The 13,626-nt window shown below is 33.8% G+C and overlaps 1 protein-coding gene across 2 annotated transcripts in view; it reads left to right on the forward strand.

The window, feature by feature from the left end:
• The window catches only part of Lrrk2 (leucine rich repeat kinase 2), a 169,308-nt gene that overhangs the window by 59,353 nt on the left and 96,329 nt on the right, over nucleotides 1–13,626 (forward strand). For both annotated transcript variants that reach the window (XM_004662176.2, XM_045152027.1), the window contains exons 21-26: nucleotides 4,273–4,391; nucleotides 7,024–7,093; nucleotides 7,728–7,945; nucleotides 8,737–8,987; nucleotides 9,261–9,409; nucleotides 12,254–12,347. In XM_004662176.2, the coding sequence (XP_004662233.2) occupies nucleotides 4,273–4,391; nucleotides 7,024–7,093; nucleotides 7,728–7,945; nucleotides 8,737–8,987; nucleotides 9,261–9,409; nucleotides 12,254–12,347 (901 nt within the window). The remainder of the gene's footprint in view (nucleotides 1–4,272; nucleotides 4,392–7,023; nucleotides 7,094–7,727; nucleotides 7,946–8,736; nucleotides 8,988–9,260; nucleotides 9,410–12,253; nucleotides 12,348–13,626) is intronic.

Genomic DNA, 13,626 nt, shown 5'->3' on the forward strand with positions numbered 1-13,626 from the left:
ATTGAGAATGGATGCTTGAGGGCTTTTAGCCACTGTAAATGAACTCTAGACACATGTGCCACCTTGTGCATCTGGCTTTATGTGGGTGTTGGAGAATCAAACTTTATGTGACTTTGCTGGCAAGTGATTTAACTGCTAAGCCATCTCTCCAGCCCTCAGTTGATTTTTATGTATAGTGCTAATGAAGGCTAGTAATTTTTTTTTCTACATAGATGTCCAGATGTTTCAATATTATTCGTTGAAAATTTTATATTTTCTTATTGCATTAATAGCAGCTTTATTAAATTTCTTTGACCATCCTACATGTATCTATTTTAGCACTATTTATCTATGCTATTGCGTTATATCTTACCTTTTGCCAGTTCTGGATTGCTTTGATTATCTTTGGTCTTGAAATTAGTAATTATAAATCCTTTGGTATTCTGTTCAAATTTGTCCTCACTATTCTAGTTTCTTTGAATTTATATATGTATAATTTATATATATATAATTTATATATGTATTCAATTAATTTTATACTTCTGTATTTGGATTTAATATATATGGACAAAATAATGTATTGATTATTTTAACATACTATTATATATTTGCTTATTCTTTTCTAGTTAGGCTTTGTTTGTTAGTTTTGTTTTGTTTATGTTTTTCAAAGTAGGGTTTTGCTGTAGCCCAGGCTGACCTGGAATTCACTATGTAGTCTCAGTGTGACCACTCACAGTGATTCCTCCTACCTCTGCTTCCCAAGTGCTGTGATTAAAGGCATGTGCCACCACACCCAGCTTATCCTTTTCTAATTTATATGTCTTTTCGTCTTCTTTTTCTTCTTGAATTTTCTTGGACCATTAGTCCATACTGAATATAAGTGGGAAGATAAGACATCATTCCCTGGATCCAAAACTTCAGGGGAAAGTATGCAGTCTCTCAGAATTAGGTACACTTATGTTTATAGTTTTTTTTTTGAAGAGATCATTCATTAAATTGAAGTCTACTTACTTGTTGAGTCTTTTTGTCACCAATGGCTAATGTGTTTTAGAAAAATTCTTTTGGGGTCCTATTGCAATTTTTACAATCTCTTTATTTTTATAACATGATAAATTAGATTGGCCATTTTTCTAAGAGCAACCTAAATTTAAATTCTTTGGGTAACTCTCACTTAGCATTAGTAAATTATGATTTATTTAGTATAGAATTTTCTGTTCTAAAAATTTAAGTAATTTTGCACTTATGAGGGATATTGGCTTATGGTTTTGTTTCCTTATAATCATGAGAATGTTGTTTACATCTTGAATTGGGAAGTATTCCCAACTCTGTTTTCTGGAAGTTTATGTAGAGGTATTAGTTGCTTCTTTAATATCTGGTATAATTCACCAGTAAAGCACATTTAAATTTGAAATTTTGAGGCAAGAAGAGGAAGGGTTAAATTATAAATTTAGTAACTTGAATAGATTTTTAGTTACTTTTATTATTTTAGTTCACAAGTAAGTTTTAGTAACATGACTTTGAAAGTAGACATCCATTTCACATCCATTGCCAGGTTATTGGATATATTCAGAATAATTCTCATTAATAATTGAAGAATCTTTAGTCATATCTTCTCTTCTAGTTTTGTCATTGGTAATTTGTATCTTTTTAAAAAAAATTAGATATTCAAGATTTATACATTTAATTTTTGTCAGAGTAGAACTTTTGTTTCATTGATGTTTTTCTGTACTTTGTATATTTTCATTAACTTGTTTTATTTTATTTATTTATTTTTGCTTTTGGTGTGGTCTCTCTCTAGCCAAGGCTGGCCTGGAATTCACTATGTAGTCTCAGACTGGCCTTGAACTCACCCAGCTTTTCCTACTTCTGCCTCCTGGGTGCTGGGATTAAAGGCATGAACCACAATACCTGGCTTGCTTTATTTTTTGTATACACATGTTTGTGTATGTGTAATGAAGTATGTGTAGAATGACGTATGCACATGGCACCCAATGCTCTTACCTGTCATAGTGTACATTTTCTTGCAGGTGTGGCAGACAGGGTGGAATGTTGGATGGTCCAATTCACTATCCTTCTTTTATTTTATTTCATTTTAGGAGCTGGAGTTTCTTACTAATCCTGGAGCTTTCTGTTTAGCTGTTTATGTGGGTCTTGGGCATTGAACTGGAGTAGTCTCCTACATTTCTTCAGGCCCTCATTATTTGCTTAGGAAGTGCTTTAAGTCACTTCTTGTTGATCTCCACCTCCTTATTTCAGAAAAGCCATCACACTTCCATTATATTCCTCATGCCTGTGGTTGTGGCTATTGAATTACTTCCAGGCAGAAGGCTAGGGTGATAAGAGAACTCATATACTTTATTTCCTTTCTTTCATTTATTGTACATTCCTGTACTTTTTGCCCAGTGTTGACTCATATTTTGTTTACTATAGTTTATTTGGTTTTCTTGGTGGTTATGAAGGTTAAGTGTATATTTTTAACTTTTGAAATATACTTCATAAAATACTTGGGCCATAGGAGCATGCACACTGAACATGTTTCTTACCACTGAGGTATATTCCCAGCCCTTCTGGTATTTCTTTTCTTTTTTTTTTTTTTTTAATTTTTTATTTATTTATTTGAGAGTGACAGACACAGAGAGAAAGACAGATAGAGGGAGAGAGAGAGAATGGGCGCACCAGGGCTTCCAGCCTCTGCAAACAAACTCCAGATGCGTGCGCCCCCTTGTGCATCTGGCTAACGTGGGACCTGGGGAACCGAGCCTCGAACCGGGGTCCTTAGGCTTCACAGGCAAGCTCTTAACTGCTAAGCCATCTCTCCAGCCCTGGTATTTCTTTTTCAAGTAAAAATATTAGAAATGTTATTGTAAAAATCAATGACAAATACACTATGTTGCTTATTTAAACAATATGCTAATCAATTTTCACAAACATATACATTTTAAGAATGTATGTTTACATTATGAAAATGTAATATTATTTAAAAATTAAATTATGAATTCTATTTTATTAAAATTTTTAAACACAAAGTAATTTCAATATGAGGTCAATAAAACTTTTTAAAGATTTTTTTATTTTTATTTATTTATTTGAGAGCAACAGAGAGAAAGAGGGAGAGAGAGAGAGAGAGAGAGAGAGAGAGAGAGAGAGGGAGGGAGAGAAAGAGAGAGAGAATGGCACGCCAGGGCCTCCAGCCATTGCAAATGAACTCCAGACGTGTGCACCCCCTTATGCATCTGGCTTATGTGGGTCCTGGGGAATCGAGCCTCAAACTGGGGTTCTTAGTCTTCACAGGCAAGTGCTTAACTGCTAAGCAATCTTACCAGCCTGGTCAATAAAATTTTGATATTAAACTAGAGAGTTAATGTTTATATCAAGATTTATATGACAAATTCTGAAGTAGATTTTTCATTTTGTACATTCATTTTATAATTTACTTTTAGCATGTAAAATTAATATTTTTCCAAGATAAAGAGTAGAAGTTAAAAATCTTATGAGCAATTTTTACAAATACTTCTTCAATATTTATCCTTATAAGTATGATTTTTGTTCACATATAATTTTTGACTAGTCATATTGGTTCTCACATCTTATTTCATTAAATGATTGCTGCCCAGCAGGGCTAGTATTGTAGCTCAGTGATTCAGTGCTTTTCTAGAATTCATTAGGCCTTTCAATCAATCTCTATTTCTACCAAAAGAAGTTCCTGAAAGACTAATTCCAACTAAACCCATTGTTTCCATTTTAATATCAATTAATAAAATATATCATGAAATATGAAATTAAAATAGAATTAGTTAATATTCTTAAATGTCAAATAATTCAAAATGTTATCATAGTATTTGAAGCCAGATTTTAAAATACTGTAAGAAAATTTTAGTGTAATGGGGAAAACACTGATCATAATTTTTTGCACATGTTCTCTCCTTTCTAAGTATAGCTATCACACATGTTTAATATAGTGTATGATTTCCTAGGATTATTCCTCTTGGACAAGGAGCAACTCTAAAGCATGGATTTGTTGTTTACTGTTTGTCATTATCCAATACTTATTCAATGTCTAGTTTGTAACAGATATTCAAAAATATTTTTGGAAGAAGAAAAATGTAGTTGAATTTTTAAAATGAAAAGCCAGCATAGTTTATTACCTTTATTATCATATTGCAAAGGGTTTTCATTGTGAAATTACTATTAATATGAAAATATTTTTAAACTTTCATGATTGAGTTATGTTCATATTATGATTTTGTCAGCTTAGCTTTTCTTACTTTCATGTTATTTGTCATTTCAAATTAGGAAGTGAAAATTCATTTCTTGTGAAAAGAAAGTCAAATTCAGTTAGTGCAGGAGAATTTTGCAGAGATCCTACCTTGCAGCACTACTCTCCAAATTTGCAAAGGCATTCTAATTCACTGGTAAGTTAAATTGTGTTTATGTTTGGGTCCTGATATTCCCTTGATAAGTAAATTTAAGTTTCATTACCTTATATGCAAATGTGTATATTAAATATTAAATAATTTAATAATTAAAAATTTTCATTTTTATGGAGGCCAGGATAGGTCTATGCCTACTGGTGTAGCTAGGTCCTATGAATCACATTAGCTAGAAATGTGAAGGTCATTTATAAGGAACCAGAGAAGAGACTGAAGGGTACCAAACAAAATGGAATAACATATATTATATGTTACACACACAAACAGAGCTATCTCTATGTATTTATATATTGAGAATCATGCAATTTTATGGAAACCATTATTTCTTGCTTGTTTGGTTTGATGTGCAATGATAGAAAGGCTGTGGCACATTTCCACAAGGTGTTGGATAGTTCTAAGTGATAGCAGCAGGGCTACTGAATTGTCAGGTTCACTTGGAAAGATCTAGGGTAACCTATGTTTTAATTTTGGTCATAATTTAGTATAAAACTTTATAAAATATGTGATTCTATTCGTTATAAAAGTAGCCTTTTGGATATCATAGTTAACTATGTTAAATAGCTATCTCACTTTATCTGTTGCATTGTTATTAAAAACAGCTCAATAACCACCTTTTAATCTATGGGTTCTCTTTCTGGGGCTGTTATTACTAATTGCCTGCAATCTGAAATTTTTAATTGGAAAGCAATTTGGTTGAAAATTTAAAAAATCAAAGTATACTGTATTTTCAGATTCAATCCTTTCATATATATGAGCTCAAATTTATTTAGAACTGGGAAAATGAAAAGCATACTATATGTATACCATATGCTTTCAAAAACTCCATGTTGAAATATATAACATGTTATTCCTCATTCTAGCCATTCTATAATACAATAGAATACCAGAACTTTTCTATTCATTTTCTGTGTAACTTTATAGTCACTTATTGATCTCTTCTCTGCTTCCCCCAGTCTCTGATAATAACTATTTTATTCTTTATTTCTATGGGTTCAACTTTGTGTGTGGTGGGGTGTGGTCTATATGTGGAGTATGCTCATATGTGTGTGGAGGCCAGAAGAGAAGGTTGTAGGTTCTCATCTATTGTTCATCCATGTATTTCCTTGAGACAGTCTCTGAACCCAGAGCTACAGTTTTCATGAGCTCCAGTGATTCTCTGGTCTCTGTTTCCATAGCACTAGGGTTACAGGCACACATAGCTATGCCTACCTGTTTACATGGGTACTCAGGAATTAAACTCTGGTAGTCTCAGACCTTTTCAAGCAACCTTCATGCTTGCACAGAAAATGCTCTTAACCCCTAAGCCATCTCTATAGGATCAAATTTTTCTATAGGATCTGTATTTCTATATATATTATTTGATTAATTTATAATACATATATGAATTGTGTTGTCATGCTGCACCCTGTAAATAATTATCATATATCAATTATAAATGAAAAGAGTTTGAACAAGGGGTTAAGAGATGGCTCAGCAGTTAAGCACATGTTCTTTCTGAGCATGAGGGCTGAGGAAGGCTGAAACTGTTGAAGTCAGAATCTGCAGATCCTTCAAAAAGCAGATGGCTGTGTCCACATGCATATGTGACCCCATTCTAACGAGGACAGCAGAGTTGAGGGAATGTCTGGGACTGTGAGAACAGCAAGCCCTGGTATTAGTAAGAGACTGACTCTAGTTAAACAAGTATAGGCAAAGGAGTGATAAAGTGGGTCATTTAATATTCTCCTGTGACTACCACAGGCGAGCAATAGGGTACCTGAAGGGCACATACAAGGGGATAAACTACACACACTTATACGCACCACATTACACAGGTACACAGTAAAAATAAAACCAAAATGAGTTATTTTATGTTACTTCTATAATTAGTCATTTATTTATTGCATGTTTGTGTGTGTGTGTGTGTGTGTGTGTGTGTGTGTACACATGCATGTATGATATGCTGGCATCTCTTGCCACTGCAAACAGAAAACCAGATGTTTAAAGCATTTTTTGTAAACATGTTTATGTAACTTGCTAGAGAATTGAACCTAGGCTGGGAGGGTTGGCAGGCAAGCACCTTTAGTGTCTGAAAGACCTGCCGCATAGTTCTATATCATAAGATGGATAGAATGAAGGACTATAGGCAAATAGGTTCAGTTTGGCAACAGTGTTTGGGTATGGCAGTTCTTATTTACTTTGATTGGCTGATAATTTGATTGTGTGTAGCTTTTAGTCTCACCCTGTCTACTTTTCAGTTTCCTTAATTTTTAAAAAGGAGAGGATGTGGTAGGATATGTCGGTAAGCCCAACACTTAGAAGACTAAGGCTGGAGGGTCACAAATGCAAGGCAATATAGAACTACATAATGACACCCTATTTTTTTTTTAAAAGCAACAAAATTTTAAAAAAGATAATGAAGCAAAGGTGAGGGGCTAGAAACATTTTAAAGTCATGTTAGCACAAAAATGGGTTGTTTAATCTTCATGATTAGTTTCTTCATTTGTTTTTGACCATTTCTTTCCTCCATATCTGTAAACCCCATTAATTCTACTAACATTTTTGTAGCATCCATATAAAATAATCTCTTCTCAAAAAGCAACAAATGATACCAATGTTATTATTTGTCAAATAGGGTCCTATTTTTGATCAAGAAGACTTACTGAAGCAAAAACGAAAAATACTGTCTTCAGATGATTCACACAGTAAGTACTTGGAAGTAATGATAAAAAAAATAGCTATTTTGGGTATAATACAAAGCTTTTCTTAATTCTCTCTGATTATTTAAGTTTTCTTAGTTACAATTTCAAACTGCATAATCACACATATTTACCCAGTGATCCAAGGAGCTATAGAAAAGTTTACAAATTAAAAATTTTACCTTTCTTTGTTTTTTTTTGAGGTAGTGTCTTGCTCTAGCACAGGCTGACCTGGAATTCACTATGTAGTCTCAGGGTGGCCTTGAACTCATGGGAATCTCCTACTTCTGCCTCCCAAGTGCTGGGATTAAAGGTGTGCACCACCACACCTGGCTTTAAAATTTTACCTTTTTGTGAATATTGTTAACTCATGGTTTTTTAAGTGAGTTTTCTGAAATGTAAATAGTCTTCTCATGAGTGTTTCTCTTTGTCTCTTCAGTACTTGCTTTGTTGTTTTACCCAAGTTGGTTAGGTATTTTTATTTGCTGTCTATCTCTGCCATTGGAATGTGAACATGATTGTCTACTAAACATTTCTATGTCTGCAAGAGATCCCTTAATGTCTGCTCAGTAAACTTTCACCAAGTGCATTTTAAACTGTATTCTTATACTTCCCTTATTATTATTCTTTTTGACAAAAGGATCTTCAAAACTTCAATCCCAAATGAGGAATTCAGACAGCATTTCTTCCCTGGCTTCTGAGAGAGAACATATTACATCATTAGACCTTTCAGCCAATGAACTCCAAGACATTGATGCCCTCAGCCAGAGATGCTGTATCACTGGCCACCTGGAGCATCTGACAAAGCTGGAGCTTCATCAGAATGCACTCACAGGCTTCCCACAACTGCTCTGTGAAGTAAATCAAGTTCACCTTGTCACTCACAGCACCCTAGGTGGCTAATGCATGCTTAAGTCTACCAGAAGCAGGGTCTACCTCTGGGTCAACGGGCAACAATCACCCTATTCTTTTGAGTTTCATGCTTGTGTATAACTAGTGCTCAAGACATCTCAGGCAGCAGAATGGAGACCTATTGAAAATGAGCTCTATGTCTGGTCCCAAGGGCATAGGGTTATGTTAACGTCTATCAAAACTACATACTATCTCTTGCCTCAATTATTTTAATCTAGCGAGATAATTCTCAGTAATTACTTAAGAATGAGATTGAGATGGTTCAATGATTAAAGGCACTCACTTGCAAAGCCTGTTGGCCTATAAATGACTACTTCCACAGTCTGATCTAATCTGTATCACAGGGTGGAACAGGTCCTAAGAGGCAGCATTTTAAGAGGTGGTATTCATTTATTACATCATTATTATATTGCTTATCTCTGAAATTCTTGGTTTGATATTTGCTAAGGCCAGTTTTCCTTATTTCTTGCTCTTTGCAGAAGTACTTTACAAAAAAGGTATATTATCCTTTTCCTGTGAACCTGCTTTGGACAGTTACTTATTATATTTTTCTTGGATTTCATCTATGCTATAGCAATAGGAGGCCAATAAAAATACTGCTGATCTGTTCTGGATTGTGTTTTCAATGAAAAAAATTCTTGATGATTCTAGTTACCAGTATCATAGAAGGCAGAAATAGTAGCCAAACTTGTTTCTCAAATGGTTCATTTTAGAATTTTAACATATTTTCTTTTCAGACTCTAAAGTGTCTGACACATTTGGATTTGCACAGTAATAAACTTACATCGTTTCCCTCTTACTTGTTGAAAATGACTTGTATCACCAACCTTGATGCCTCTCGAAATGACATCGGACCTTTCATAGTTTTAGACTCCACAGTGAAGTGCCCATCCCTGAAACAGCTGAACCTGTCATACAACCAGCTCTCTGCTACTCCTGAGAACCTTGCTGATGTGGTGGAGAAGCTCGAACAGCTTATTTTAGAAGGGTGAGAAGAGAATTGATAAAGATAGAAGGCTTCCCTTGCATTGGGCTTTCTAGAGTTGGAAAAGTATACTGACATTTTTATATTAAGGAATTTCAGCAAAAATATAATAGAATAGGTAGGGATAAGTAATGCATTTTTGACAATTGTAATTTTTACAACCAATTTTAAAATTAATAAATCCACTTTGAAATTGTGATTTGAAGGTGAATTAATTTTTTTCTTTAAATAATATTAGTTCATTAATTTTAATCCTGTTTTGTTTTTTAAAACCAGAAATAAAATATCTGGGATAAGTTCTCCTTTGAACCTAAAGGAACTGAAGATTTTAAACCTTAATAAAAACCACATTTCATCCCTGCCTGACAACTTTTTTGAAGCTTGTCCCAAAGCGGAGAGTTTCAGTGCCAGAATGAACTATCTAGGTAAGTGTTGTATATGAATCTTGTCCTCATCAGACCTCCCAACCCATAGAACACAGGCCAGTTGTGGACACTTTAGGAGTGAATTTCAAAGTGGTATTATCCCAGAGTCCTATATATACAGTTAGCAGGTTGGTGGTGACATGAGCGTCAGTCCAGGAGCAGACATAGGGAAAATGTGCCTGCATATGTAAGTGAAAAAGTCAACCTATAGAGGTCTTGCACTTATCTTCTTATTGCTGGCACAAAACGCCTGGCCTGTAGCAGCTAATAGGCAGAAAGTTTTTTTTTTTTTTCCTTCCTTTTTTTCTTTTAAAGTTTGGCTTACTATCTCAAGGAGAAGCTTCATGATAACAGAGTAAAGATTTTAAAGTAGACATTGGACATTACCCTCTTGACATCAGGTGGACAATAGTAGCAGCAGGAAAGCGAGTCATTAATTATTAATTGGCAAGGGAGATCTGGCTATAACAATGCTAAGCTCACTCTGAGAAACATCCCTCTTCCAGTATGGCTCCACTTCCCAAATTTCTATCAGCTGTAGAGCAATCAATCATTGTGGTGGGCATCTGACCCAAACCTCCATGAAGGGTTGCCTATTGTTCCATTCCAAATGATTTGTGGTTGCCAGGCATTAGAGAGGAGGGAAGAATGACTAGAAAGAACACAGAGGATGTGTGTAGAGGATGGTAGACATGTGCTACTTGTCACAATCCATAAATATGAAACACAGGAATGAACCCTAAACAAGGGTAGTGATGGATGGTAATGACATGCCAATACTGAATCATTTTTGAACCAGTGAAGTTAATGTATATTCATTTAGTTCTAATTCTTTGGAAGACATTATTCCATACTTAGTAGGAACAAAAAAAAAAAAAAAACAGTCCTAACATTATTTAGTAATAGTATAATGTTTGACCTTATTTTAAAATGTTCTAATTTGTGAAACTTTCAGAATTATATAATGATAAAAGGCCTTGTTAATTTCCATAGTATTCCTCCTTTTTCTTTTCTCTCCTCCTGGATATTGACCATGTTTAACCTTTAATCTGATACTGCAGATAAAAGGATGCATGCAATGGTTAGCAGAGCAAACCATCGTCCATAAGGAACTAACATCTAAAGTTTGAGTAAATCATTAAAATGATGGCACAAATAAAATTAATTGGATATTATGCTAAATATTGTGGAATAGTTTCAAGATTCTCTGGTGGTAACTTAGGGGAATGGATTTAGATTATAGAATCAGGGAACTTTTCTTTGTCTAACTTTTTTAGAACATTTAAGCTACAAGAAGGAAAGAAAGTCACTTCTGGAAAGATCACCTGAAAGAACTGAGGTTTAGTTAGTCAATATGCCATCTTTTATTGGACAAAAGTAGGTATGACATCAGCCTCATAATTGAGGAAATAGATTTCTGGGATATGTTCAGGGATATTCTGTTAATGGAGTAGTTACAAAAGCTTAGATTGTTCTCAGGTCAAAATCTACTTTGTCAGTTCTGTTAGAAAGTTTTTCCTTAGTGAATAAAACACATGAGAATTCATAATATTGGCTCCCAGTTGCATAAGTTATACTTTACAGTCAATTATCCCTGCTGTGGTGGGCCTATCAATAGGCAGCACATAAAGGCAGAGCATGTGCTAGGGAAGGATGCTTACCTCATGGAGGATGGGAAGTGAAAACAGGAACAGGAAAGGCCAGGATTCCAATGTCCTTTCAGTCATCTAACTTCCTTCTTTAGCTAACCTGCTGAAGGTCTTATCACCTCCCCATAGTGCCACAAGCTAGTGACTAACTCCTTCCACTCACAGACCTTTGAGAACATTCAAGATCCAAATTATAATAACACTAAAAGCCTTAATGGTTTGAGGAGTGAGCCAGTGGAGGACATTTGAGTTCACTATTAAAAATAACCCTGTATGAAGTGAAGTTTTTGTTCTGTGCTTTTCCATATAGCATCTAACCCACAAGGTAATTAATTCTTCTCTTAATTTTTTTGTCACAAATACACTTTGGAAATTTAGATATAATATGAATTTTTAGTACTTCCTAGGAAGATAGCTCCTAGCAGTATCTTATAATATTTTGATCTGGGAGAATATTCTATATAAATATAATCCATATTTTAACCTTGAAAATGTTAAGAGGTTATTTCTCAAGCTATTTTCACAAAGTCATTGGCTTGTAGATCACAAAATCTATATCTAAAATTGTAAAGGATCTTAGTTTATCTGGGCTAGCCACACCTATTCTTAGATGTGACGTTAACTGCCTAGTTTGGCAAGTTTCCCTGTTTTCTTTAGAACTTTACTTCTGCAGATACTTCATGCTGAATTTTCTTCTTGAAAATTCATAAAATATTCCAAAATATTGTAAACATTGAGACAGATTTATATTATTTACCTTAAGATCATACAACTAGAGAACGCTTTTCTGAAGCAGGATTCATCCTTGTTACTGAGGAGACTATAGGAGATGCTGACAGAAGTAGTCCCACCCTCACACTATGTTATTAGTTAGCAAAGCATTCTAAGGTGGGGAATTTATCTATGTCATATGTTCTTATACAATTTAAAATGAATATTCTAATAATGTTTACTTTATGTATGTTGGGTAGATGAATTAATTTAGTTGCTTAAATGTTTTTAGATTAATTTTCTTATAGTATTCTATTGTTTAGTAGCTATGTTGTTATTTTGTTAAGTAAATTTGTTTTATGCTCTCAGGGTGAAAATAGAAAGTAAACAAAGTGATGTGTCATTGGTAACTTTCTTTTTGAGTTTAACAGAAATGTGGTTAAAGTGATTGAAAGTTCATTATCTCATTTTAATTTTCTTTCAGCTGCTATGCCTTTTTTACCTTCTTCTATAACAAGCCTAAAATTATCTCAAAACAAGTTTACAAACATTCCAGATACAATTTTAATCCTACCACAGTAAGTTTATTGTTATTTTAATTTTCAAGCCATATAAGCTACAGCAGTACCTTTAGAACTGAGGTTTTAAGTTAAGTATATAAACAAATTATTTCTAAGCCTACTTTATTAATTGATGACATTATGACTGCTTTATTTTCACTACACAAAGATAAATCATCCAACTTTACATTCATTTATGCAGCTATTATATAGAAATAATCCATGATTAATTAATTAATTGCTGCATACTCAGTTAAATGAATGCTAGCATAATTCACACATTCTAATTTTTCATAGAGGTTAATATATTGCCAAAACTCTGTTAAGTTTGAAATTTTCCTATGTTTAAATGACATTTTCAGTAAGAATTTATGAGAATTTATGTAGTTCCTAATCTGGCAGGGTGGAGGTGGTATAGGTTGGAAAATTGGTTGATTTCTTTGGAAACAAAAGCTTCATGTTAATGATAAATTAAGACATTAGAATTTAAATGTGTTATCATTTTAAATATTGTTCTAATTGGGTCATGCAATATAAACCAAATTCTTCAGCATATATGTGTATATATATACACAAGTAAGCTAATAGTAAATACAAACTTTCCACAAAAGGTGACAGAGAAATGAGTTAAATCTAACTTTAGAATGTGTCAGATCCTGTTCTAACTGCTCAAAGTGGGCCATCTCCTTCATCTATGTAATAACTTTGTGATTACTTTGTGGTTATTTCAAATTTATAATCTCATTTGAGGATAAATTCTCTGGAGTCATAGTTCTTTAACACTGCTTGCTTCAACTTTAGACTTAATTCTTAGATATATGCTCCCATCAAATATACATAATCTCATTTTAATATAATATACACTTGAGGGCTGGAGAGATGGCTTAGTAGTTAAGACACTTGCCTGCAAAGCCAAAGGACCACATAAGCCAGATGCACAAGGTCGCACATGCGTCTGGAGTTCATTTGCAGTGGCTGGAGGCCCTGGCATGCCTGTTCTCTCTCTCTCTTTCTGTCTCCCTCTCAAATAAATAAAGTAAAAATAAATAGAAATAAATATATACTTGAAAATGTATTTGAAGGCCAAATATCAATAAAATTTGAGTAGTAAATGTTATGACATTAAGCAACATTCTTCCCAGAGAATTTAAACTATGATCCAGCACCTAATTACAGAATGCCTTGGGTCCATCCTTAAGTATCTTACCAGTCTTTGCATATATGTCTTCAATTTTCTTTTATTTCACAAATAACCATATAATTTGCTACATTAGAGTCTGTGGCTAAAAAGATGTTG

The sequence above is a fragment of the Jaculus jaculus genome, chromosome 6, assembly GCF_020740685.1.
Source record: "Jaculus jaculus isolate mJacJac1 chromosome 6, mJacJac1.mat.Y.cur, whole genome shotgun sequence".
NCBI lineage: Eukaryota > Metazoa > Chordata > Mammalia > Rodentia > Dipodidae > Jaculus > Jaculus jaculus.